Raw genomic sequence first — 25,934 nt, forward strand, 5'->3', positions numbered from 1 at the left:
TGAGGTGAGGCTGGGTTTGGTGGCTTCCCAGGGCCTGTGTCTCGTGGGGCTCAGGACCTGCAGTGCCCCTGGGGCTGTCACTGGGCTCTTGGGGGTGCTTCCACAGCACAGAGCGTAGGGCTGTGATTTTGGGGGACTTTCTGTGGCTCTTGGGGGTAATCCCAGTGCCCGATGCTACGGCCTTGAGCCCTCAACACTCGCTTCCCCTGAGGGATGTGGGGCACAGAGTGCTGTTTGCCATCTGAGATGCCTTCAGGGAGCGCGAGCCTGTGAATGCGACTGCGGTGGGGGCAGCCCTGCACTCCCCACCCCGCTGCAGGCACGTTTCCGAAATCTCCGCTCACTTCCTCATCCTATTTTTGGCTCTGCCGAGCTGAGACAGCGACCAGAAGAGAAAGGGCGATCGGTGCGGGAAGCCTGGAAAGCAGCAGGGGATGAACAGCTCAACCTTCCGTTGGGTTTGCTCACTGGGAGAGATGGCACGAGGCTCGTCCCACCCTTCCTGCGCTGTCCGTGTACCTGCTCCAGGTACTGTGCAGCTTTTGGGGCACTCACGTGGCCTTCGGAGCCTCGCCACCGCCTCTTTTGACCTGGACTTCGCGCCCCACCACTGGTGAGTAGAGGTCTTGAGGGTGCTGAGAAACGATCGCGAGTTCTGCCCTTTCCCTGGACTGCTCTCCCAAGACCTTGCTGCACCCAGGGCCTGCCTCACCCTCACCTCCTTTCCCTGGGGCTTTGTGGAAAAGTTGGCAAGGTTTGATTTTGTCAGCCAGCTGGGTTCAGTCCAGGCAAAGCCTCTGCCAGGGGAGGTTGTATCCAAACGGGGTTGTAACGGGGAGGCCGGACAGCGCTGAGCTGAGCCTGCAGCTGCGGACCCGTTGCTCTCCTGACTTTCCACCGACCCTGCTCCGAGCCCTGCCGCTAACCCCTGCTACCTGGCACCGAGTCAGGGGCACGCTCTGGTTAAAAATGGGACCAGATGCCCCGAGGTGCAAAACGCATCACCTGCTGCTGCTTTGTCTCTTCCCCATGGGCCCTGCACCTCCCAAAAGGCACGTGGAGCTTTCCCACAGGAGCGAGCACCAAGTGGGGACGGGCTGGGTCTCTGCTTGCTTCCTGCACCGCAGCTGCACGAGGGACACCGTGACCTGCTGCGGGACGTGAGGGGTGGCCACGAGGCACAGCTCTGCCAATCACCCTGGGCACAGACCAGGGCAAAACGCAGCCTGGATGAGCTTAAACTGAGAAACCTACGGACAGAAGCGTGTGCACAGCTCCTAAAAGCTTGGTCAGCTGCCACCCTGCTGTGTTTTCGAGCAGCCTAGCTCTGTCCTAGGCTTCAAGTCACGATCTCCCTACTGCAGTGCTGCTGGAAGGCTGAGGGATGGGGCGCTCCCATTTCGCCCCGGTGCCCTCGCTCCCAGGTGCAGAGGGAGCACTCGAGCCCTGGGGCTCACAAAGCTGGAGGCGGTTTGGTGGCAGCATTTGGGGCACAAGAAGTGCCGGGGCAGCCTGCAGTGTGTGTGTGTGTCTCATGTCCAGGGTGGAGGACCCACAACTGACTGGTTCCACCACGCTGCAGAAAGCTGCTCCCTGTCTCAGCAGCGATGACTCCTCTCACCAAGTCTAACCCTAAAGGCATCCCGGTGACCGGCACTGCCTGGGGATAATTTTAGCTCTTTTTCTGCTTTCTGTGGAAGCAGAAGTGGTCCTGCAAAGCTGATTTACTGCTGCTGCTCTATTTCTCCACCCGAAGCCATCACCCTCCTGGGGGATGAGCAAGTGCCACCAGCTCGTTGCCCTTTCCACAGCTCACAGCCTGGTGCCAGGAGCACAGTCAGCAGTTGCTCTGGTGAGGAGCAGCTGGTACAAGAGTCCTGAGGGTCCCATGAAGAGTTCAGGTCGTTTGCAATGGCTCATCAGGAGCTCCCGCAGGCAGAAAGCAGCTGGAGCTGTGCTGTGCAGGTCTATGTGGGTTTGCTCCTTCCTCTGGAGTTGTCCTGGGCCACCTGCCTGCCACCAGTGTGCTCCTCTCCTCTCCCCAGCTCATGTCTGAGGTGCTGCCTGTCTGTCTGTCCCCTCCCAGATGTTCTCAGCCATGCAGGAACATTTTGGAGACAGGCCCCCCCACGGTGCTGTCACTGCACTGCCCTCAGCCCTACGGCACCCGCAGCCGGACACACGGATGCTCCAAGAAACAGCTGAGAGTCCTCGGGGCTGGCAAAAAGCTGCCAAAAACGATGCAGGAAAACCTCTCCTTCCCCAGGGGATGGGGGCAGCCCCGCAGGTAGGTCTCAGCCTCAGGGTTGTGAAACACCTCCAAGGGTGAGGCTGGTCCCCCCCAACACCGCCCTGGAAATCCCAGAAATCAAGGACACCCCAAACACCGCCAGGTTGGGACCATCCAGCCAGTTTTATTTTGGGATGCTGCCGTTCGCCACCGGCTCAGCCCCTTCGGCTGTTGGAGGTGGGTGGTGGCAGCGAGAGGAGCAGCGGGCACGCTTCTCACGGATGCTTACCGTGGTCCTGAGCCCCCTGAACAACCTCCAGAACCCCCTGCCCAAGGCAACATCGTTTAAAAATAAAATTGCATTGCTTCCTAGGAGTGAGCAGGGGCTGTGTACCAGGGCGCTGAGCAGCATCCTGGCGAGGTGGGCACAGCCACCGCTCGGCTCAGCCTCCTCTCGGCGCTGGCCACATGAAACCGCGCAGGGCGTGGCATCTCTAACAAAATAGAAACCTGCGGCTCACTTTGCTCCCTTTTTTATATATATATATAATATATATATAACCTTGTGATATGGGTAGTTAAGTCACCGGCGAACGATGTCAGATACAAACAGCTCTAAGATCAGGAGTAAAAATGACACGGTCCAGCTCAGCTCGTCTCTGCCGTGGGACGCGGCGGCTCTGAAGCAGCGATGGGCTCCGGCCACCGCGGCACCCCCACGGCCACCTCAGCGGGGACGAGGCCGGTCCGGATCGGGGCGAAAACCCTACAGCTTGGCATTGCGGTGGAAGGCCGACGCGTGCGGGGTGGTGTAGGAGGTTTGGCTGTGCCACGTCGCCACGGGGTAGAGCCGGTGCTGCAGCGAGCTCTCGTAGGACGCGGGGTAGTGCCCGGGACCGGTCGCCAGCGGCCGGCACAGGTCGGAGGGCTGCGTGGAGGCGGCTATCAAAGGGCTGGGGAAAGCAGGGATAACAAAGGGGTTGACGGAGAGAGACGGCATCAGCGGCGCTGCCGGGGTTTTGAGGTGCTCCAGCGGGCTGGCGAAGCTCACCGGGAACCGCAGCATCGCTCCCTTGTAACCGTCCGGGGCTGGAGGCACGGCGGGCAGCGGGGCGGCGTAGCCGGGACTGGGCACGATGGCTTTGGGCTTGGCCAGCACCGGCTGGCCCCCGGGCGAGCCAGCGCCCTTGTCCCTGCCCTCGGGCTCCTTGACGAAGGGGGACACGGCCCGCAGCTTCTTGCTGGGGCCGAAAGCCTCCTCCTCCCGGCTGCGCTTGCCCCCTGGCACTGTGGGGCTCTGTGTCGGCGGCGCGAAGCCGGCCCCGGGGGGCACCCGGCAGGATTTAACGGCGCTGAAAGCGGCCGCCCGCGGGCCCTCCCCGCTCCACGCTTGCCCCGCTTTGCTCCGCAGGTCTTGGGGCTGCTCCGTGTCCTCCGGCTGCGGCTCCAAAAAATCCTTCAAGCTGGAGAAGTAGCCCCCGAGGGGGTGGCAGCTCACGGGCTTCAGCACCTTGTTGTGGTAGGCGTGGAAGTAGCCGGTGAAGACGGCGGGCGCGGGGCCCCCCTCCTCGGCTCTGGGGTAGGGCTGGCTGTCTCTCCCCCCAGGGGAAGCGCTGGGCACGGATCCTGTCTCGCTCCGGCCACCTCGGGATGGATCCTTAAATCCAGGAGGCTCCGGGCTCCTCTGCTCCTCTGCTGGCCGGGGGGGCTCGGGGCTTGTGCTGGGATGAGCGTCGCTCGCCCCGCGCCGGCCCTCGGGGCAGTGGCGCTTGTGGCAGTGCAAGGACTCGGCCTTGCTCACCTGGGCCAGCAGCTTCTTCTTGGCCAGCGGGGACATGATGGGGTGGTTGCCTTTGGAGTAAAAGCTGGAGAAGAGCCGTTTGTAGGCTTCGGCGTGGGCTCTGCAGGTGCCCGCACACCCCGCTGAGGGGCTCGGGGCTGGGGCCATGGGGCTGGCTCGTCCTTCAGCCGGCCGGCTTCGCTCCGGGGCCTCCACCGGCTCCTCCTTGCTGCCTCCGGGGGTGGCCACGGCCTCGGGCTTCGCCTTCTCCGGCGGAATCTGCAACCAAAGGGAAGTTGGGGTGGGGGTGCTGGGCCCCCTGCCCACCCCACTGGGTTTCCCCCCATGTCCTCCACTGCCGGAGGCTCAGCCCTCCGCTCTCCTCCTGCCCCAGCTCCTTCCACGTGCCCGGGATGGAGGAAGGGTCTCCGGGGGGCTCGGGGCTGCTCCCAGGCTCCGTCCCAGCCCCACGGGGCCACGCACCTGCTCCCGGCCCTTCTCCTTCTTGCTCCTCCTGCTCTTCTCGCCCGTCTCGGCACCCTTGGAGACCTTGTACTGCTTGCGGGGCTTGCTGGGGGGCAGCGGCTTGTCGTCCTCGCCCTTGAGGTGCCGCACGTACGGGAGGACCAGCCTGCGGGGCGAGCGGGCACGGCCGTGAGCGCTGGCCTCGGATGAATCCCAGGGAGGGGAAACTGAGGCACGGAGCGGGGCCGCTGCCCCCCTACCTCTCGTAGTGGCGCCGGGTGCAGGTGGCCGCGCTGGTGCTGCCGGGGCTGCCCCCGAGTTCATCGTAGACGTTCTTCCAGAGCCGTCGCCCCGTGACCTGCGGTGGGGACGGGTTAACCCCTGCCCAAAACCCCCTTTGGGTGCCAGACAGCCCCCATGGGTGCTCCCCGGCTGCTTACCAGCTCGTAGGCCCCCAGCTTCTCCACCGCCTTGTAAATCTTCCAGAGGTTAACTGGGAAGAGAGGAGAAGGCGTCAGCGGGGCGCAGCGCCCACCAGCCCCGCTCCGAGCCCTCACCCCCGCAAAAACGCCTCCCCCCTGCCCCGTGGGGCCGTACTCTGCTTGAAGCCGAGGTGGGGGATCCTCTCGATGGGCGTGTGCCGCTCCTTCATGAACTTGTAGAGGCTGACGAGGAAGGCCTCCTCCTCCTCCTTCTCCCCGCTGGCCACCGCGTCCTCCTCGGACGCCTTCGGCCGCTCGGAGCCATCCTCGGGCAGCGGCGGCTCCTGGGGGACACGGCGCTCAGGAGGGACCCCGCACCCCGGGGTGGGGGGCACAGAAAAGTCCTGCGGGGGAAACTGAGGCAGGGCAGGAGCCCCCCCCCCCCACACCCGCTCCCACCCCGCCTTGGCAGCCCGGGGGCATTTTCTGAGCTCTCCGTTCGTTACTCGGCAGCCCGGGCAGGCGGCCAAGTTGGTCAAAGCGCTGGAGCCGCGCGAGAACACGAGGAACGGCTTCCAGGAAAACAGAAGGGCAGAAATTCTTGCTCCGTCCCCCCCCCCCCCGCCCCCCCCTTCACCCCCCCGCCTCCTTTCTCAGCTAAAAATGTTTCTCGTTTGTTTGTTCTACATTTTCCGGAGTTATAAAACTTGTTGCTATTTTTGGGCAAAGCAGCTGCTCGGCTCCCAAAGTACTTTTTCTTCTTCTTTCTATTCTTTTAACCGCTTGTGACAGCCGCGGCGTTTCAACGGCCGAACTATTTCGAGGCTCTTTTTTTTTTTTTTTTTTTTTTAAACAGAGGCCGCCGGGATGCGGGGTCAGAAACCCCAAAACCCACCGGACCCACACCCCCAGGGCCCCCCCACCTCCGTCGGGCTTTTCACCAGCACCCCAATTTTGCTTTTTTTTCCCCCAAAACCAGGACCTTCGCCCTCCTCCTCGCTTTCTCACCCCGTCGGAGGCTGGCGCGGGAGGCTCGTGCCTGGGGGGCTGTTCCGAGGCGGGGGGCGGCTGCTGCGGGGCTGGGGGGGGCGAGGTGGCCCCCGGGCTGTGCAGGGTGGCGGGGGGCTCGGCGGGGCCGGGGGGCTGCTCCCGGCTGTCCTCCATGCGGGGAGCGGCGGCGCCCTCACGGTGAGCCCTGCCGGGGGGGGGGAAAAAGGTGAGAAATGGGGAAAAAATGGGCAAAATCCCCCCAAATCGTCGCTTCCCACCCCCAAATCGTCGCTGCCCCTCCCAAAACAGGGCGAAAAAGGGCACGGTCCCCCCAAATTATCCCCCCAAATAAGGAGCAAGGGGGATGCCTCACGCCATGGGGTCGCCCACCGGGGTTTTCCCCCCAAAAATATTTCCCCACCCCCCCAGCCTGCCCCTCCCTGCCCAGCGCCAACTTTTTGGGGAAAAACCCTCCGAAAACGGTTAAAAAAAATTAAAAAGAGGGATGGGGGGGGGATGAGGGGTGTGGGGGAGGGGCGGTCACCCCCAATACTCCGAGCTCGGGGGGGGCAGCCCCGTGGGGAGGGGTCCCGGGGGGGGGGGTCCCGCGCCCGGTGCCGGTGCCGCTCACCCGCCGCCGCCGCCGCGCCATGTGACTGCCCGCCTATTGGGCGGTGCCGCCACGCCCCCGCCGCCGATTGGGCGGCGCCGCCACGCCCCCGCCGCCGATTGGGCGGCCGCGCTGCTCGTCCCCGCCGGCGAAAGGGATGCTGGGGGTTGTAGTCCTGCCGCCCGTGTGTGCCCGGGGATGCGCGGGGAACACGCGTGTGCAAGGGGGCGCGGGGGAGGGGGGTGTTTGTGCACGTGTGTGTTGGGGAGGGGTTGTATGTGCGTGTGTGCGCGGGTTCGTGCGTGTGCACGTGTGTGCAGGCGTGTTCAGTGCGTGTGCACGTGTGTCTGTGTGTGTGCACGTGTGTGCGTGTGTGTGTGTCTGATTGTGTGTGTGTGTGTGTGTGTGTGTGTGTGTGTGTGTGTGTGTGTGTGTGTGTGTGTGTGTGCAGGCGGCTCGTCCAGCGGGGTGGGTGGGTGTGGGTACAGCTGGGTGCGTGCCCAGGGGCTGTACACGCGTGAGTGAGCAAGTTCATGTGTGCAGATACGTGCCGACATGCGTGTGTGTGAGTGTAGGTGTGTGCGTGTAAGTGTAGGGGTGTGTGAGTACAGGCGTGTACCTGTGAGTATGGGCGTGTGGACATGAGTATAGGCATGTGCAAATGGGTATAGGCATGTGCATGTGCTTAGAGGTGTGTGCATGTGCATAGAGGTGTGTGCATATGAATATAGGGGTGTGTGTGAATATAAGTGTGTGCGTGTGAATATAGGTGTGTGTGTGTGAATATAGGCGTGTGTGTGTGAATATAGACACGTGTGTGAGTACAGGTGTGTGCATGTGGGTAGAGGTGTGTGCATATGAATATAGGTGTGTGAGTACAGGTGTGTGCGTGTGCGTACAGGCACATACGTGTGAGTAGCGGTGTGTGTGTGTGTAGGTGTGTGTGTGAGCAGAGGCGCGTGCACGCGGGTCCAGGTGAGCGCGCACACGTGCGTGCCAGAGCTCACGTGTGGGTGCCGCGGGGCACACGCGGTGCCCGTGGGGTGCGCGCCGCCACACGTGTGCACGCGCAGAAACACGCGTGAACGTGCGCGTGCACAGCCCGGGCCCCGGCTGTGATTTCCCGGCTCACGCCCGGTTCCCGGCACTGCGAGCGCGGCGGGGCTGACGCGATTTCCTCCCTTTCTGCGAAAAAAGCAGGAAACCGGCGCGCGGCTGCCCCGAGCGCAGGGGGGTTGGGGGCTCTGGGGGCAAAAAGCGGCCGCTTCGGGGGCGAGCAAGAAAAGCGGCGTGAGAAAGCTGCGCTGCGGCAAAGCAGGAAAGTTTGAGCCCGAACAAACTCCGGCGCCCCCCGCGGCACCGCGCTCCCCGGCCGAAGGCCCGAGGGATGCTCCCGGGACCCCTCGGCGCTCCCCCCAAATTCCCGGTGACCGGCGGCGGCCGGGGGCGTCACGGCCGGGAATAGCGCGGGCGCGGTGCCAGGCGGGTGAGTAACGCCTGAAGTCACCGCGGGCCCGCCCCCACCCTGCGCCCACCGCCCCCACCCTGCGCCCACCGCCCGCCGCCACCCCGACCCCAGCCCCTCGCCAAAACGAGGGGGGCAGCCCCAAAAATACGGGAGGAGGAGGGGGGGGGCTCGGTGCCGTTGGGTTCGCCGCGGGCTCATCGGCGGGACCCCGAGCCCGGAGCCCACTCGTGTTCGGCCCCACGCGGCGCGGCCGTGGGGCGGGGGCCGCGCGGTGCCCCCCCGCCCGGTGCCCCCCGGCACTCACCGGTTCAGGACGCGAGGGGCGAGCGGCTCATGGGCGGCCGGAGGAAGAGCGCTGTGGGGCTGCTGGTGTTACTGGGACGGGGATGAAGGGCTGAGGATGACTCATCCCCACTCAGGGAAGTGGCGTGTGTGGCTCTGCGTGTGCGATTGACTCTTTCCTTACCGGAACGGACGGGCTTTTCGGGGCTCTCGCCAACCGGCAGCCGGCACCTCGCTGTATGACTGTGCCGGACTTTCCGGCTCCAGCCCCCCCCCACACCCCAGCTCCGGTCCCGGTGATGCTGCCGGGGCATTGGGGACATCACCGGGGCCGGGTCCCCGTGCCCTGGGTGCCGGTGGCTGCGTGGGCCTCATCTCCCCGCTCCCCGGGTGGCTTCGTGCCCCCAGCTCGGTGTGTCGGGGGTGGGCACCGCTGCCTTGTCCCTGCCCGGTGTCCCTCCCGGGCTGGAAATGGGCACCGAGCCACCGCTGTGTGTCCCCCCCCCCGGCACCCCCGGGGCTGGGACCGTCCGGTAAAGAGGGAGCGAGCCCCCGGCACCGCCCCGGGGCTGGGCGCTGCTTTCCAGGGACGGCGGCTCCGTGCCACCGAGAGGGACCGTCCCTGCTCCCTGCTCCCCGGTCCCTGCTCCCCGGTCCCTGCTCCCCGGTCCCCGGTCCCTGGTCCCTGGTCCCCAGCCCGGGTGTCGCGGTCCCGCCACCCACAAACAGGGGCTCTGGGGGCTGGGGGGCTGCTGGAGCACCCATGGGTGCTCAACCCCTCGGCATCCCGGCCGAGAATCCCCCCCCGGCGGGTTGTGAAAGAGCCCCGAAAAAAAAAAAAAAAAAAATCCCCCGGTGACTCATTTGGGGCTAAACAGCCAGAAAAAGCAGAACCGGGGGGGGGTCGAGGGGGACGGGGACGTTTCGCTCCTGTCCCCCCCACACACACCTTGGGGTAGGAAAGGGGCAAAGGAGCCCCCGGGCAGGGGACAGACGGGAGGGGGCTGAGACCCCCCCCAAAAAGCCGGCGGGGAGGGGAGAGAGGAAGCAGCAGGATGAGCCCGAGGGGGGAGGGGGCAGTGGGGGGACCCGGGGGGGGCTTTTGGGTGCGATATTAACCCTTTCGTTCCAGGAACGCTCTCGCTTGGGCTTGACTCAGCAGCAGTCAGAGCGAAAGCCATCCCTCGTCCCCCCCCCCTGCTCGCGAGGGGCCTCCCGTGAGATTTACCAAAAGAGGGAGAAATGGGGCGGGGGGGGGGCAGCAAGTGCGGCCCCCAGCCCATGCCATTGGAATAAAAGGAGTTGTTATGTTAATTCCCAGGGTGAACGCTCATTGCTGGGATGGGGAATTTAAAGCCACCCCCCCCCCCGCCGTGTCGGAGCCGGAGCACCTCGACCCACGCTGCCCCCCCCGGGACCCCCGGTGCTGAGCCCCGCTGGGACGCGGCGATGCCGGGCAGGAAGTTGGGGCAGCAAAATTACCCCAATAACAGCGAAAAAGAGCTTAAAAAACCCCAAACCTCTGCTTCCTATTCCCCGCTCCGGTTTCTATTCATGTGTGGGGGGGGGGGTTATCGGGAGGAGGTCGGGGCCCCGCATCGCTTTGCCCGCCCCGTGCCTCAGTTTCCCCTTGTACGAAGCCTCCTGCGGCTCGCGATGGGTTTGGGAGCGACCGAGGTGCCGCTAGGGGCCGGTGTCAGGCTGGGAAACGCCGAATTGAAGGCTGAGCCCCCCCGGTGGGGGCCAGCCCGCGAGGGAAAATCGCCCCCCAGTGGGTTTGGGTTTTTACCACCACGCTCGGGGGAAGCAGCGAGCAGCTGGGGAGGGGTCGAGGCAGCGCTGGGGTCGTCGGCTGAGAGGTGGCGGAGGGCAGCCCTGGGCAGAGCACTCCGGGGTCCTGCCGTGGGCTGCTGGGGGTAAACGGGAGGGAAATAAGGGGAAAAGGGGGAGGGAAGAAGGGAAAAGGGAGAAAAAGAGAAAAAAAAAAGGGGGGGGGGGAAGGAAATAAGGGAAAAGAGGTGAAAAGGGGAAAAGGGAAAAAGGGAAAAAGGGGGGGGGAGGGAGAAAAGGAAAGTAGTGGAAAAGGGAAAAAATAGGGAACAGAAAAAAAAAGGAAAGAGGAAAAAAAGGAAAAATAAAAAGGGAAAAGAAAAAAGAAAAAAGAGAAGAGAAGAGAAGAGAAGAGAAGAGAAGAGAAGAGAAGAGAAGAGAAGAGAAGAGAAGAGAAGAGAAGAGAAGAGAAGAGAAGAGAAGAGAAGAGAAGAGAAGAGAAGAGAAGAGAAGAGAAGAGAAGAGAAGAGAAGAAGAGAGAAAGAGAGAAAGAAAGAGAGAAAGAAAGAGAGAAAGAAAGAGAGAAAGAAAGAGAGAAAGAAAGAGAGAAAGAAAGAGAGAAAGAGAGAAAGAAAGAAAGAAAGAAAGAAAGAAAGAAAGAAAGAAAGAAAGAAAGAAAGAAAGAAAGAAAGAAAGAAAGAAAGAAAAGGAAAAGGGGACAAAGAAAAAGGGGAAAAGAAAAAAAGGGGAAGGGCAGAGGGAAGAAAGGGAAAAAGGGAAAGGGGAAGAAAGGAAAAAGAAAAAAGAGGAAAAGAAAAAAAAATGGGAAAAAAAGAGAAAAAAGGGAAGTGAAAGGAAGGAAAAAAAGGAAAAGGTGCAAAGTGAAAGCCTGGCTGCTGGCTTTTCATCCGGGAAGGAAAAGCTTTTGTCTGCGGGTGCAAGCAGGTTGGGGGCAGGTGAGGGGGATGTGCCCACAGCCCCTTGGGGTGTAAGTGGCCACCAGCGGGTTTGTTGTGGCCCTGGGGCCCCCCAAGCTGCCCCCCTGCCCCGTGGTCACCTCCCCAGGGCCAAAGCCACCGGCGCGTGGTCACGGAGCTGACCGGTACACGTGGGGAGCACAACTCGATGAAATCTGTCGTAATTAATGATGCCATGATTAATGATGGCAATTAATTGATTACACCCTGCGGCAGCCCAATTAGCGCCGTGGAGCCCAAGGAAGCCCCCATGGGGCCGTGTGGGGCCACCCCACACCTCTGGGCACTGTTTCAGCCCTGCCCCACCAATTCTGTGCCCCTGACCCGGGGGCTCCCCCTGGCCCCATCCCATCTCCATGCCCTTGGGTGAGCGCCTCGAGCCCACCCTGCTCGGTGAGGGGGGGGCGTTGTCAGAGCAGCAAACCCACCCTTAATGTCCCCAAAACGCTTGGGGACAAGGGGACCCATTGGCATGAGCACCTGGGTGCGTGCGCACCTGCTGCATGGCGATGGAGCTGCGCACGGCGGGCATGGAGACCCCAAAGCAGCGGGGTGTCTGCAGGGGGCGGGTGCAGGCAGCACCCTTGGGTGCCCCTACACACCCCGAACCCCCACCCTGGGGCAGCGCAGCCTCTTCTCTATGGCCTCAGCCGCTCAGCCTCCGCCTGCAGCCTCCGCACATCCTGCGCCCTCCGCGAGGCCGCTTCCTGAGCGGGGCAGGAAGAGCGCGGGCTGCCACGGCGCCTCGCAGGGCAGCCCGAGACCCCCGGGGCGAGCCCCGGCCCCACGCATGGAGGTGGCCGCCGGCCCCCCCTGAGCCCCCAGCCCCATGGCTTTCCTCCGGAGGCTTTTCCGTTTGGGTCCGGAGAAGAAGAAGCCGAGGCGATGCGAGCACGTCAAGCGGGACGTCGACCCCGAGGAGGCCTGGCTGGTGCTGGGCGAGCTGGGCGATGGGGCCTTCGGCAAGGTCTTCAAGGTAGGGGGGGAACGAGCAGCCAAAAATCACCGCCGGTCCCCAAGGATTCTGGAAATGCGCTTTTTTCCTTCTCTTTTTTTTCTTCTTCTTTTCTTTTTCTTCTCATTTTTTCGTCCTCCGCGCTCCATCAAGCGCGGAGCTCATCGTCATCATGCAACCAGCCAGAAACCTTCAAAATGACCCCAAATTTCTAGCAGGGGGTGGTAGGGTGCAGGTCCCTGAGCGTTAGCTCAGCACAGCCCCATCCACACCGCCCAGTGTGGGGGGAGCCCCGGTTCGGGTCCCTGCGGGACGCCGCTCACCGCCCCCGATTCACCGGCGGGGCGCAGCGGGGATGTTTTCCTCCTGCACCATCGCTGCCACCGCGGTGCAGAGGCAGGAAACCCAATTTGCTGCTCTCTGGCCCCAAAGCAGCAGCAGCCACCTTCCGGCACCGGGGCTGGGGGTGCGTGACGGCCCCGCTTCTAAACCATCCCCTTCCCTTTGGCACCAGCTCTTTTTTTTTTCTTTTTTTTTTGGGGGGGGTGGTGGCCGAGTTTCTCTTTGTAGCACCCGGTGACCCGGGGTGGGCGCCAGGCAGCAGGGATGGGGCAAATCCCCCTCTCCCCCCAGCCCCAAATCCATGCAGGCTGCTGCTGGGGTGGGATGCAGCACTGAGGTGCCCCTTAAAATCTGCAGGTCCTCCCAGTGCCCCCCCAGTGCTCCCCAACACCTCACAGTCCAATCCCAGTACCCCCCAGTGCTGCCTACAGACCCTTGATAACCTCCCAGTGCCCCCCAGTGCTACCTAGAGACCCCCAGATCCCTTCCAGTGCCACCCAGTACCACTGAGACACCCCCCCAGTGCTTTCTGTGCCCCCTATTGCCACTAAGAGACCCCCAGCTCGCCCCCAGTGCCCTCCAGCAGCACCCAGAGCCCCCAGGCACACTCCCAGTGCCCCCCCAGTGCCATCAGGCAGGTGGAAAACCTCTCCCCCAGGCACAAAACAAGGAGACGGGGGCGTTGGCGGCGGCGAAGGTGATCGAGACACCGAGCGAGGAGGAGCTGGAGGATTACGCAGTGGAGATCGAGATCCTGGCGGGCTGCGACCACCCCAACATCACCAAGCTCCTGGACGCGCTCTACTGGGACGGGCGGCTCTGGGTGAGCAGTGGGGACACGGCAGGGGTGAAACATCCTTGGGGACAGGGGGTTGGGGCTGGCGAAGGCACTGTTGCAGATTTTGGGTGGATAACTCAGCTCTTACCCGCAGATCTTGGTGGAGTTTTGTCCCGGTGGGGCCGTGGATGCAGCGATTTTGGGTAAATAAATGCGCTCCGGGTTACAAGCGCGGTTATCGGAGGGGTGGGAAGGGGGACTGGCAAATTTTGAGGTATTTTGGGGCAGGTGTAGGACCTGCAGGAAGGGTCAGGGTGCAGCTGGGGTGTGTGTGGGGGTTCGTTAGAGTCCTCATTAGCGGCGGGGTTCATTTGTGCTGCCGGCAGAGCTGGAGAAGGGGCTGACGGAGGAGCAGATCCGAGCGGCGTGCAAGCAGCTGCTGCTGGCGCTGCAGTACCTGCACGGCTGCAAGATCATCCACCGCGACGTGAAGGCCGGCAACGTCCTGCTCACCCTCGATGGGGACATCAAGCTGGGTGAGCCCCGGGGGGACGCGAGGACGGGACCCCCCCTGGGGGTGATTTATGCCCCGAGGGTCCCCTCCAACCCCTGCTTTCTGCGCTGCAGCCGATTTCGGTGTCTCTGCTAAAAACTCCAGCACCATCCAGCGCCGGGCGTCCTTCATCGGCACCCCGTACTGGTAGGCGTGGGGTGGAAATCCCAGGGGAGGTGGTGGGGTTTTGGGGTGTCCCGAGCACCCTGCGCCTTCTGTGGCTGCTCACCACCAGCCTCGCTCCTGCTGCAACCCCTGGAACATCTTGGCCAGAGCCAGTGCCAGTCCCAGGCTGGGTTTCTCAATAGCACGGAGAGGAGCGGGGCTGCTGGGGGTGACAGCCCCCCTTGGGCAGCTCTGGGGGTGTCAGAGGTCAGATCTGAGAAGGGAAGGAGCCCGGGGTTGGTTTCAGAGGGAGGCGCCAGCTCCGGCACGGGTGGTCTTGGCCCCTTCCCCTCGCTCCTGTGCGCAGGATGGCCCCGGAGGTGGTGCAGTGTGAGACGTCCAAGGAGAACCCCTACGGCTACAAGGCCGACATCTGGTCCCTGGGCATCACGCTGATCGAGATGGCCGAGATGGAGCCCCCCCACCACGAGCTGAACCCCCTGCGGGTGCTGCTGAAGATCGCCAAGTCCCAGCCGCCCACCCTGCGTCACCCCAAGAGGTGGTGAGTCCCCTGGGTTCACCCAACACGGAGAAGACCTTGAGCTCACCACGCTGACCCGAGCCCCATCACTGTCCCATGTCCCCTAGTGCCACGTCCACAGCTCCCAGATCCCTGCAGGGTTGGGGACCCCACCACTCCCCCCGCAGCCCCTTTCAAATCTCAACCACCCTTCCTGTGAAGAAATTCCTCCTGACGCCCGATCCAACCCTCCCCTGCTGCCACGTGCGCCCACGCCCTCACGTCCCATCACTTGTCACTGGTGCTGGTGGTGCTGGGAGAAGCTGTCCCATGGGGACCCCGAGGCAGGGGCAGGCAGGACGGGGTCGTGAACCGATGGACAATGTTGGTCGTGGTTCCTCCACGACACAGCACCGGGGGTTCCCATCACACCGTGACCCACGGCAGGTGACATGGGTGGGCAGTGCTGGGCTGGGGACCTTCTGCCAAGCTGTCCAACACCCCCCCCCCGAGCCCCCTGGGGACCACAGCCCGAAGCAGCCCCCCCATGCTCATGGGGACCATCCTGCAGGTCCGAAGACTTTAAGGACTTCCTGAGGAAATCCTTGGAGAAGAGCCCCGAGGCGCGCTGGTCGGCCACGCAGCTCCTGCAGGTGGGTGACCCCCGTCCCGTCCCCACCCTGCCTGTCCCCGGTGGTGGCCCCCAGCCCCATCCCTGCTCATCCCCGGCTCCTTCTCAGCACCCCTTCGTGGCGGGGGTCTCCGACAAGCGGCCGCTGCGGGAGCTGGTGGCCGAGGCCCGGGCAGAAGTGCTGGAGGAAGAGGATGAGGAGGAAGCTCCGGGCCCCTCGGTGCGTGAGTAGTGACCAACGTGCCGTGGGTGCAGGGGACGGCTCCCCCCGAGACTTCCCATCAGCTTCACCTCACCTCCCTGCCACCGTCCATCCCGCAGCCCGTCCAGGAGCACGGAGGCTCCTCCTGTCCCCCATCCCCGAGGGAACCCCTGCAGCATCAGCCCCCAGCCCCAACGGGGGGGCTCAGCGAGGAGCCCCCCGTGCGGACGGAGGTAGTGCCCAGGAGCAAGGCAGCGTCCGGCGACTTGAAGTCAGCGAGGAGGAAATCCTCACCCGTGCCCACGGGCTCCCTGAGGATCCCCTCGAGGAAGCCGTCCGAATTCCTGAAGCTGATGCGGCGCAGGTCGCTCTTCGGGGGGGTCAGGGCCCAAGAAACGTCTCGGGAGCAGCAGGGGGGGGAGGCGAGCGGCTTGGAGCACTTGGAGCTGGGTGCGCCCCAGGGGACGGCGGAGGCAGGAGGAGACACCCAGGGGTGCCAGCAGGAGGGCAGCGTCCCTCCGGGGACCCCCTGCACCCCAGCTGAGCCCCCCCCGGGGCCAAGCCAGGAGGGAGACCTCGCTGAAACGCAAGAACCCCAGCGTGGACCTGGGGCTGAGGAGGGAAGCCAACACACCGATACCCCAGCCGTGGATGAAATGCCTGCGGAGGGACAGCTCGCAGCCCCGCTGCGCCCCGTTTCGCCCCCCAAAATTGATGAGAAAAAGGAATCAAGGCGTGCTGCTGCTCGTAGCCTGCCCGTCCTGCCGGGGCCCCCAGATGGAGCCGATGGGGGCCGGTGTGGAGGCTCTGCCAAAGGGGTCCTGGGTGAGGATCCAGGAGGACGGAGGACAAAGCAGCACCCAAGCTGTGCTGGTGCCCACGCCGAGCACCAGCCGTGGGGTGGCTCCCAGCTGGTGGCAGCCCTGGACCTGTGGCCCTTGGGGACCAACGCCCGGAGCTTCAAGAAGCTCGCAGAGCATCAGTGCTGGGTCACGGCACCCTCACAAGGTCCAAAAGTTGAAGCTGGCTCCATCGGGGCTGGAGGTGGCCCTGGGAAGGACGGGGACGGAGCAGAGAGGGCACCCACGGGACCTGAGGGTGATGGGGAGCCTGAGGACACCAAAACAGAGGGGGAGAGGGTGCTGCAGGAGGGGGCATCATTGGTGCCCTGTGTGATGGAGGAGGAAGCTGTGGGGTCAGAAGTGCCTGAGGGGGGGCAGGAGCCCCCGACCGGTCAGGGAGAGGATGGAGAGAGGAACGAGGGGGAGAAAAACTCAGCCGAGTGCGAGCCCATTGCTGGCTCCTCGGCCCTGGTTAGGCAGGAGGCTGGGGGGGAGGAGGAAAAAGCCACCAACAGCGATGAAACCCCGGTGGAAACTTCTCCTGGTGAAGCCCCGGTGCCGGCAGGAGCCCAGCTGGAAGATGAGACTGGGGAAGGGTGTGGAGACCCCAGCGCAGCGGGGGGTGCAGCCGGCCTGACTGAGACGATGCCAACGGGAGAGGAGCTGGAAGCAGCCCCTGCAGGAGGGGGACCTGCCGGTGAGGGAGCCCAAATGGCAGCAGGGGATTCATCCAGCGTGGAGATCCCGGGGGCGCTTAAAGAAGAAGAGAAAGCAGAGGACGGCCCCAGAGATTGCCAGCAAGGGGCTGCTAATGGGAACAGCTGGAGGGGACACGATGGGGATGACAGAGAGCTCAGGGATGGGGCACGGCTTGGAGATGGGGCACAGCTCGCTCCAGCTCCTGGAGAACCTTTGAGGGATGCACCTGAAGAAGAGGTGGGCGGCTTGGAGAGTCACGGAGCGGTGCCAGAGCCCCTTGGAGCACACCCAGAGGCCACGAACACCTCGAGCGTTGCTGCTCCTGTCCACTCCCCCGCCCAGGTGCAGACAGCGTGGGAAGGGAACGCACCAGACCCATCGGTCACATCAAAGCAAGGAGAAGAGACACCTCCCGCGGAAAACCCTGCAGCCGTGCAAGGTCTGAGCACCCTCCCCGTGACACCGCAGCCTCCCCCCTCTGTCGGGGAAGCCCAGCAGGTGAGCAGCTCGCAGGCGACGTGACCCACGGCGCTGCCCCCTGCGCACGGGCTCCACGTTAGGTTTGCCCAATTTGGGGGTCAGCTGAGCTCCCACCGTTGCCCCCAGCCGCAGGACCCCCCCTCGCTGCGAAGGACGGTGAGGAAAACCCGCAGGTTTGTGGTGGACGGCGAGGAGGTGAGCGTGACGACCGCCAGGACGGCCAGCAGGGCCGGGCCGAGGGACGAGAAGACGCGCTCGGCTCGGTGAGTGGAGGGAGGCTGGGGCTGGGGGGGGGCCTTTTTCCAGGCTTGCGGCCCCCCTCCCGCCCCAACTCGCCCCCCCTTTAGGCGCCAGGAGCTCCGCGAGCTGCGGGTGCTGCAGAAGGAGGAGCAGCGTGCGCAGAGCCAGCTGGAGCAGAGGTTCCACCAGCAGCGGGAGCAGATGTTCCGCCACATCGAGCAGGAGATGACGGTAACGGGGACAGGGGCTGGCTGCGACTGCGGGATCAGAGAGGGGCGCACGGCCCCCAGCCCGCGCAGGGAGGAGCTGGGGTCTCACTGCAGGAGATGCTTTTGGGGGTTCATTTGGTTCGGTGGCCACGTCCCCGGTTGTCCCAGCCCCATCGATGCAGTGCACAGGTCACTTTTTGGAGGGGACGCTGCCTGCTCCCGGGTGTCACCGCAGCCCCCGTTAACCCTTCCCCTGCCCCTGCATGGCAGAGCAAGAAGGAGTACTACGACCGGGAGGTGGGGAGCTGGGAGCGGCGCCACCGGCAGCTGAAGGAGTGCCAGGAGCTCAAGTACACGGCCAGGCTGCGCGACGAGGCCAAGCGCCTCAAGGCCCTCCAGGAGAAGGACTGCAGGAGGAGGCTGCAGGAGCTGAAGGGCGATGGGAAGGAGGTGAGGGTCCGGGATGGCGTTGTCCCCCCCCGGCTGTGGCACCAGGACATGTGCCACTGGGGACCATCTGCTGTGGGTGGCCGCAGGAGCAGCGGTTCCTGCAGCAGCAGCAGCAGGAGCTCAACGCGGCGCTGCAGAGGGTGGTCCAGGAGCACAAGAAGAAGATGACGTCCATCGACTGGGAGTGCATCAGCAAGATCCACAGCCTGCGGCGAGGTGGACGGGGCTGGGAGGAGGAGGAGGGCCGAGGGGTCCCGGGGAGGGGAGCTGGGGGGGTTGGAGCCTGGGCCGGGTCGTGGTCACGGCGCTGCGCTCTCGCCCGGCAGCCCGCGAGGCGGTGGTGTGGAGCATGGAGCAGGGGCACCTGCAGGAGAAGTACCAGCTCTTCAGGCAGCAGGTGACGGAGCAGCACGCGCTGCAGCGGCAGCAGCTCCGCAGGCGCCACGAGAAGGTGAGGCCGGGGCCGGGCGGCCACGTCCCCCCTACCCCCGGCTCCTCGGTCACCTCGCTGCTCCGTCCTCGCGCAGGACACGGAGCGGGTGCAGCGCTTCCACCAGCTCGCGCTGGAGGAGCTGAGGAGCCAGCAGGCCCAGCAGCGGGCCCAGCTGCTGAAAAGCCAGCGCTGCGACGCCAAAACGCGCCTGGCCCTCTTCAAGGGCAACCTGAAGAGCCAGGAGGTCAACGGGGCCGAGCAGAGAGAGCTGGCCAAGCAGGTGGGGGCTGCCTGGGACACCGGGGGGGATGAAGCCTGGGGAGGGCTGGGGACGGGCGGCGTGACGGTGGCTGTCCCCCCGCAGTTCCTGCAGCAGGAGGAGAGGAGGCAGCAGGCGGAGGTGCGGCGGCAGCAGGAGCAGCAGGCGCAGGAGCTGCAGCAGCTGCAGCAGCAGCAGGCCGAGAACTTGGTGGAGCTGGAGCAGATGCAGGTACCGGGGAGCAGCCTTCCCACGCCTCCCCAAGTGAATCCCTTCCACCTCTCCCCAAGTGAATCCCTTCCCCTTGCCACCTCGCCTCTCCCAGAGGGAGAAGATGCAGCTGCTGGAGGAGCAGGAGAGGAGGCAGCTGGGGCGGCTGGACGAGGAGCACGCCATGGAGCTCAGCGAGTGGAAGCAGCGGCTGGCTGCCCGCAAGGAGGTGAGCGGTTCCCCCGCACCCGCAGCATCCCGAGCCCGTTCATCCCATCCCCGGGGGTCCGACGGAGGGCTCCTTCCCTGCCACCCAGGGCTGGGATGCTGAAATGCTGCTTCTGTCCCGCAGATGCTGGAGGAGGAGCTGGGGAACGCGCTGCCAGCGCAGCGGCACGGAGAGCTGCACGGCAGCCACGGCAGCAGGACCGGCCGCTTCTTCCACCTCCCCTCCTGACACTACACCGGGGGTTTCGGGGAGAGGCAGGCGTCCTCCGGGAGCTGGGAATGAAGGACCCCAAAGGCTGCCCCAGGATGCTGAGGTGCTGCAAGGACCACAGGGGCGGCAGGCGTGGGAGCATTCAAGCCCTCCTTGGTCCCTGCCATGCAGCCAGAACGGCCCCAAAGCCCCTCGGGGCAGTCACCCCCCTGACCCCAAAGCCACGGATACAGGGGCGTTGCCCTCCTGCCAGCTGGTTACCCCTCGAGGAAATACAGCCTTTAACAAAGTCCCGGTTTGTCGTTACTTTACTAAAAATCTCCTGTCTGTGCTGTGAGCTGCCAGCGTCCCCATCCCCACCATCCCCACCATCCCCACCACCACCAGCCCAGAAACAATTTCCCATCACGATGATCTCCCATCCCAGCAATTTCCCATCCCAGCGATGATTTCCCATTCCATTGATGCTTTCTCTTTCTGCCAGTGGTTTCCCGTTATAACGAGAACTTCTTAACCCCAAATTCCCCACCCCAATGACTTCTTCTCCCAACCATTTCCCTCCCTGGGGTGGGCTGACCTTGGCTGGCCACCAGCTGCCCCCCAGCCGCTCTCTCATTCCCCCAGCCATACTTTACAGCACTGACACCCCCATCTGGGCCCAGTTCAGCCAGCTTTTAACCCAGCTCCCTTTCTGCCCATCCTTCAACACCTTACCCACCAGGAGCTGATGGGGAGCAGCCTCAAATTCCCTCCTGAAGTCCACACAAACCATCCCTGGGATGGCCTCCCACCCCATCGCGCTTTCCCATCCCAACAGCTTCCCATCTCAATAAACATTTGTGATCACACCCCCCCCCCCCCATTTCCCACCCCAACACGTCCCCGTGCCAGCAATTCCTAACCCCAGTGGGGCTTTTGGGGGAAGGGTGACTTTTGGAGGGAAGGGATGGGGCTGGTGGCGGTGGCCCTGGGACACTGGCATTTGTGCTGCCCCGTAGGTGTGTGTGTGTGGGGGGGGCTGGGGGCTGTTTCACCCTCCTGCTCTGCACCCTGGGGTGCTCCCAGCACGGGCTGGGGATGCAGGTGGCAAGGTGTGGATGGGGGTGGCAGCGCAGGGCAGGGGTGCAGGGGGGGTGCCAGGGGTGGAACTGGGGCGAAGCAGGGTGCTGGGACTGGGGTTGGGACTGGGATTGGGATTGGGATTGGGATTGGGATTGGGATTGGGATTGGGATTGGGATTGGGACCGCGGTGCTGGGGCTGCTCGGAATCAGCGCAGGACGCGGCAGGGTAACGCTGCCCTCTTGCGACCGTCCCATGGCGCTGCCTCCTCCCGGGCTCACCGGCACTTCGACGGCAGGGAAACGCTGTCCTGTCTGGCTTCCTTCCCCGTTTTTTTATAGACAGGAGGGTTGGGGCAAAGGAGGTGCTCACAGCAGAGCCTGTCCCTTCTCCCAGGGACTCACCTCGCTCAGTTTAGGGACAACGAATCTCAAGTGGGCAATGAACGGCTGTGCGAGAAGTTTTGCAACTTAATTCAGATGATAAGGCCCCGTGGTGCGTTACAACGCCCCATGTATGAGTTAGGGATGGGATAAGGCCCCCTGGTGCATTACGATGCCCCATTTGGCTGAGGTCAACTGGATGAAGTTCAACAAGGCCAAGTGCCGGGTCCTGCACCTGGGGCGCAACAACCCCAAGCAGAGCTACAGGCTGGGAGATGAGTGGTTGGAGAGCTGCCAGGCAGAGAAGGACCTGGGAGTGATGGTGGATAGTCGGCTGAATATGAGCCAGCAGTGTGCTCAGGTGGCCAAGAAGGCCAACAGCATCCTGGCTTGCATAAGAAGCAGTGTGGCCAGCAGGGCTAGGGAGGTGATCGTCCCCCTGTACTCGGCTCTGGTGAGGCCGCACCTCGAGTACTGTGTTCAGTTTTGGGCCCCTCGCTACAAGAAGGACATCGAGGTGCTTGAGCGGGTCCAGAGAAGGGCGACGAAGCTGGTGAGGGGCCTGGAGAACAAGTCCTACGAGGAGCGGCTGAGGGAGCTGGGCTTGTTCAGCCTGGAGAAGAGGAGGCTCAGGGGTGACCTTATTGCTCTTTATAAGTACACTAAAGCAGGCTGTAGCGAGGTGGGGGTTGGTCTGTTCTCCCATGTGCCTGGTGACAGGACGAGGGGAATGGGCTAAAGTTGCGCCAAGGGAGTTTTAGGTTGGATATTAGGAAGAACTTCTTTACTGAGAGGGTTGTTAGACACTGGAATGGGCTGCCCAGGGCAGTGGTGGAGTCACCAGCCCTGGAGGTCTTTAAAAGACGTTTAGATGTAGAGCTTAGGGATATGGGTTAGCGGAAGACTGGTTAGTGTTAGGTCAGAGGTTGGACTCGATGATCTTGTGGTCCCTTCCAACCTAGACTATTCTGTGATTCTGTGACATGAGGCTGGTGTGGGTGGGATCAGCGAGCAATCGCACCCACACCTTATATTACAATCACTCCCAAGTGTGGCTTCCATTTAAATGGGACACGAGCTTGATTGCATTGATTCTGACCTGAAAAACTTCACGGACCTGTAATAATGGATGAGCAATCACAACAAAAGGTGCTTGAACTTTACGTGAGATGTAACAGGAACTGTAGAGCCGTATTTTCACTGCTTCTATTTCTGCTGTGCAGTAACAGTCACTGGGTACCGACAGCCGGTGGACACAGCCCAAAGCCCGGGTCTGGCTCAGGGTTTGTCCCCCCGACAAGGCGATGAAGCCACCCCCTGCCCTCCAAACCCAATTTCTCCTGATCCACGCAGTGACCATGAGCGTTGCGGGGGGCTCCCAGCTTGGCCCCCAGCACCCCCCGGGATGGGGCTCCCCCAGCACCCCCAGGAGGCTTGTCCAGTTCCTCACCTCCCTTATGGCAAGGGATTTTTCCCAATTCCTCCCTAACGCCCCCAATTCCTCCCTGATGACCCCCCCTTAATTAAATCCATCACCCCGTCCATCACTGCGCCACCTGACCCCGACCCCGCTCCCCATCCCCGCCAGCCTGCCCAAGGCCCCCAAACAAGGACGAAAAGTATTTTATTTTCTTTTATTCTTTTTTTTTTTTTTTTTGGCTTTTTCCCCAAAAAGTGCCCTGCGCGGCGCTGCCCGCCTCCCCCCATCCCTCCCCCAGCCCCTTGGGGCGGCCATAGCGGCGCCATCATGGCGGCCGCCCCCGTCTCCTAGCAACGCCCGCCCTTCCTGGAGGAAGGGGCGTGGCCCCCCGCCCCCAGCCGCCATTGGCTGAGGGGCGCGACCTCCTCCCTCTCCCATTGGCCATCCCGAGGAGGGGGGCGGGGACTCGGCTTGCACGCGGGCGGCGCGGGGTTAGCGCGTGGCCGGAGGGCGGTGACGTAGCGGTGACGTAGGAGGCGCCGGGATCCCCCCCGCGCCCCGCTGAGAAGGGGTCGGGGAAACCCCCCCGGGGCGGGGGGGGATGGGCGGGATTGGGGGGGGGGGGGGGGGGGGGAACGGGGAATTGGGGCTGGAAGGGACTGGGGGGGGTCCCACGGGGGCTGGGCTCCGGGTGCAGGATTTGGGGTGGGATCCCATGGGATTGGGGCCGGGGATCCCTGGGGTCGGGGCCGTGTAGGATTTGGGGGGGGGGGGGGCCATGGGGTCAGGGCTGTGCAGGATTGGGGGGGGAGGGGTCCAGTGGGGTCAGGGCTCTGCAGGATTTGGGGTGGGATCCTGTGGGATCGGGGCTGTGCGGGAGGTGAGGAGGGTTCCCATGGGATTGGGGTTGTGCAGGATTTGGGGGGGGGTCCCATGGGATCGGGGCTGTGTGGGATTGGGGGGGGGTCCCATGGGATTGGGGCTATGCAGGATTAGGGGAGGAGGATCCATGGGACTGGGGCTGTGAAGGATTGGGGGGGTCCCGTGGGGCCGGGGCTGTGCAGGATTTGGGGTGGATCCCCTGGGATCGGGGCTAGTGGCGGGAGATCTGCCCCCCAGTGTGCCACAGGACCCCGGATCCCCCCGGCTCCATCCCCAGCCCCACCCCGACCCCCCCTCAGCAGGGATCTGCAGCCCCCCAGGGACCCACCCTGGGAGGGACCCACCGCCCGCAGCCTCCTTTTGGGGATCCGCTCCCCACCCCCCGGCTCAAACCCCCATCCCGGGACCCCCCCCTCCCTCCTGCTGGGGGCTCGGTCCCGGTGCCCACCGTCCCCCCCCCACCGCCCGCAGGTGCCGGATGCCCCCCGGCCGCGTGCCCTTGGCGCTGCCCCGCGCCATGCGCCTCGTCCGCTTCCAGCCTCCTGGGGGGGCCGAGCCCCGGCTGGGGCTGGAGGAGGAGGAGGGCGGGGGCCTGGTGGACCTCAGTGGGGCCGAGCCCTCGCTGCCCCGCTCCATGCGGGCCTTCCTGGAGACCGGCGAGCACGGCCTGGCCGCGGCCCGCAGGTGGGCTACGGGGTCCCGAGGTGGGCTACAGGGTCCTGAGGTGGGCTACGGGGTCCCGAGGTGGGCTACAGGGTCCTGAGGTGGGCTACGGGGTCCCGAGGTGGGCTACGGGGTCCTGAGGTGGGCTACAGGGTCTTGAAGTGGGTTATGGGGTTCAGAGGTGGGTGTTGGGGTCCCAAGGGGTCCCAAGGTGCTTATCATAGAATCACAGAATGCTTTGGGTTGGAAGGGACCTGAAAGATCATCTCGTTCCATACCCCCCCGCCAGAGGTAGGGACACCACAAGAGTCCCAAGGTGGGTGTTGGGGTCCTGAGATGGGTGCTGGTGTCCCAAGGTGGGCTATGGGGTCCCGAGGTGTCTTACTGAGTCCAGAGGTGGGTGACAAGGTCCAGAGGTGGTTGTCGGGGTCTGGAATTGAGTGCTGGGGTCCCGGGGTGGGTTACAGGGTCGCGAGGCGGGTTATGGGGTCCAGAGGTTGGGGTCCCAAGGGTTCCTGGCACCATCCCCATGCTCAGCCCTGTCCTGAGGTGGGTTATGGGGTCTAGGGTTGGGGTCCCAAGGGTCCCTGGCGCCATCCCTTTCTCAGCCCTGTCCTGAGGTGGGTTATGGGGTCTAGGGTTGGGGTCCCGAGGGTCCCTGGCGCCATCCCTTTCTCAGCCCCATCCCCGCAGAGTTCTGGCCTCGGGCCAGCACCGCGTGCCGAGGGCGGGGGGCGCGGCTGCTGGCCCCCATCGGTGACCCCGAGAAGGTGATCTGCGTGGGGCTCAACTACCGCGACCACTGCCTGGAGCAGGACGTCAAGGTGCCCAAGGAGCCCCTCATCTTCAGCAAGTTCCCCAGCGCCATCGTCGGGCCCTTCGACGACATCGTGCACCCGGCCGAGAGCAGCGTGAGTGCCCCGCGGCCCCCACCCCGCGCCCCCCGCCCCATTTGGGGGCGTGCAGCCCCCCCCCCGAGCCCCGATTTGTCCCCCAGGAGGTGGACTGGGAGGTGGAGCTGGCTGCTGTCATCGGGAAGACGGGGCGGCACATCCAGGTAACGGCAGCGCCTTGTGCTTTGGGGGGGGGTGGCTGTGGCCCTGCCACCTTGTGTCCCCCCCCCAGCACTGGCTGAGTGTCCCCCCCACAAGGAGTCGGCGGCGCTGGAGCACGTGGTGGGCTTCACCGTGGCCAACGATGTCAGCGCCCGGGACTGGCAGATGCGGAGGAACGGGAGGCAGTGGCTGCTGGGGAAAACCTTCGACACCTTCTGTCCCCTGGGGCCGGCCATTGTCACCAAGGACTCGGTGCCAGGTGGGGGTGGGACGGGGCGGGAGGCAGACCCCAAGCTCGCCCCCACCTCGAGCGTGGGGTCCCCGAGGTGCCCCCCCTTGGTGACACGTCCCCTGCGCAGACGTCCACAACCTGAGCATCCGCTGCAGCGTCAACGGGCAGCTGATGCAGAGCAGCAGCACCAAGCAGCTCGTCTTCAGGCTGCCCCAGCTCATCGCATGGGTCTCCCAGTACGTGTGGCACCAGGAGGGGGGGGACAGCACGGGGAGGGGGGGCCGGCAACGTCCCGGCTCCCCCCGTGTGCGGGACCCCGGCCGATGGCTCCCCTGCTCCCCCCAGGTTCGTCACGCTGCGCCCCGGGGACGTGCTGCTCACAGGGACCCCTCCGGGTGTGGGGGTTTTCCGGAAGCCCCCCGTGTTTCTCAAGGTGAGCGTGGGGTGGGGGGCTCGAAACAGGGCCGGGAGGGTTGGGGTGGCCCCCCCATTGGATCAAACACACTGCGGGCTTTACACCTTCCTCCCCCCATCCCTTCTCACCCAGTGCCCCAAATTTCCCCCTGCCAGGCTCCCAGCTCGTGCTGGAGGTGGAGACCCCCCCTTGGCCGCCCTCCCCACGCGCCCCACTCCCCCCTCCCCACGGGGCACGCACCCCTGGGGCCTAGGAGCCCCCACTTTGCCCCCCCCCCCGAGCCCTCAGCAGGCGCGGTGCCAGCAGCACCTCCTGCCTTGCAGCCAGGCGACGAGGTGCGCTGCGAGATCGAGGAGCTGGGCACCATCTGCAACAAGGTGGTGTGAGCACCGAGCCCCCCCCTGCTTCTTCTGAGCCCCCCCCGGGCCTTGCCGTGCCGCAACGGCGATCAATAAAGCCACACGAGGAGGAGGAGGAGGAGGA

At 64.4% G+C, this 25,934-nt stretch overlaps 3 protein-coding genes across 5 annotated transcripts; 2 read left to right on the plus strand and 1 right to left on the minus strand.

Annotated features, from left to right (window-relative positions):
* Positions 1–2,389: 2,389 nt before the first annotated feature.
* ARID5A (AT-rich interaction domain 5A) lies at positions 2,390–8,357 on the minus strand. 3 transcript variants are annotated; one of them, XM_084302208.1, is made up of 7 exons: positions 8,270–8,357; positions 5,906–6,092; positions 5,073–5,241; positions 4,916–4,968; positions 4,736–4,833; positions 4,494–4,641; positions 2,390–4,289 (listed from the first exon to the last, which is right to left on the minus strand). In XM_084302208.1, the coding sequence occupies exons 2-7, from the start codon at positions 6,059–6,061 to the stop codon at positions 2,997–2,999; spliced, it is 1,917 nt and encodes a 638-aa protein (XP_084158334.1). In that variant the 5' UTR covers positions 6,062–6,092; positions 8,270–8,357; the 3' UTR covers positions 2,390–2,996. The 3 variants fall into 3 exon arrangements, with proteins under 3 accessions (XP_084158334.1, XP_084158332.1, XP_084158333.1); XM_084302206.1 differs by having other exon boundaries at positions 5,073–5,301; XM_084302207.1 differs by lacking the exon at positions 8,270–8,357 and adding an exon at positions 6,519–6,855 and having other exon boundaries at positions 5,073–5,301.
* Positions 8,358–11,823: 3,466 nt separating this feature from the next.
* Positions 11,824–19,359, plus strand: LOC311219258 (uncharacterized protein; the record flags this gene model as incomplete). The annotated part of the gene is made up of 18 exons (XM_084302339.1): positions 11,824–11,970; positions 12,950–13,114; positions 13,224–13,272; positions 13,456–13,605; positions 13,697–13,769; positions 14,095–14,289; positions 14,819–14,900; positions 14,988–15,098; positions 15,200–17,119; positions 17,204–17,364; positions 17,449–17,572; positions 17,821–18,000; positions 18,087–18,216; positions 18,327–18,451; positions 18,528–18,713; positions 18,798–18,923; positions 19,018–19,131; positions 19,255–19,359. 18 exons carry the CDS (start codon positions 11,824–11,826, stop codon positions 19,357–19,359), a joined length of 4,143 nt encoding a protein of 1,380 aa, XP_084158465.1.
* A 3,301-nt stretch (positions 19,360–22,660) lies between these two features.
* LOC311219148 (oxaloacetate tautomerase FAHD2B, mitochondrial-like) lies at positions 22,661–25,916 on the plus strand. Its single transcript, XM_084302160.1, is given in 9 exon segments — positions 22,661–22,695; positions 23,558–23,770; positions 24,443–24,479; positions 24,481–24,660; positions 24,747–24,806; positions 24,901–25,063; positions 25,164–25,272; positions 25,382–25,469; positions 25,775–25,916. Coding segments are annotated over 8 exon segments (906 nt in total). The 5' UTR covers positions 22,661–22,695; positions 23,558–23,564; the 3' UTR covers positions 25,838–25,916.
* Positions 25,917–25,934: the final 18 nt, after the last annotated feature.

Source organism: Netta rufina, assembly GCF_964035555.1.
Source record: "Netta rufina genome assembly, chromosome: 27".
In the NCBI taxonomy this organism is placed as follows: Eukaryota; Metazoa; Chordata; class Aves; order Anseriformes; family Anatidae; genus Netta; species Netta rufina.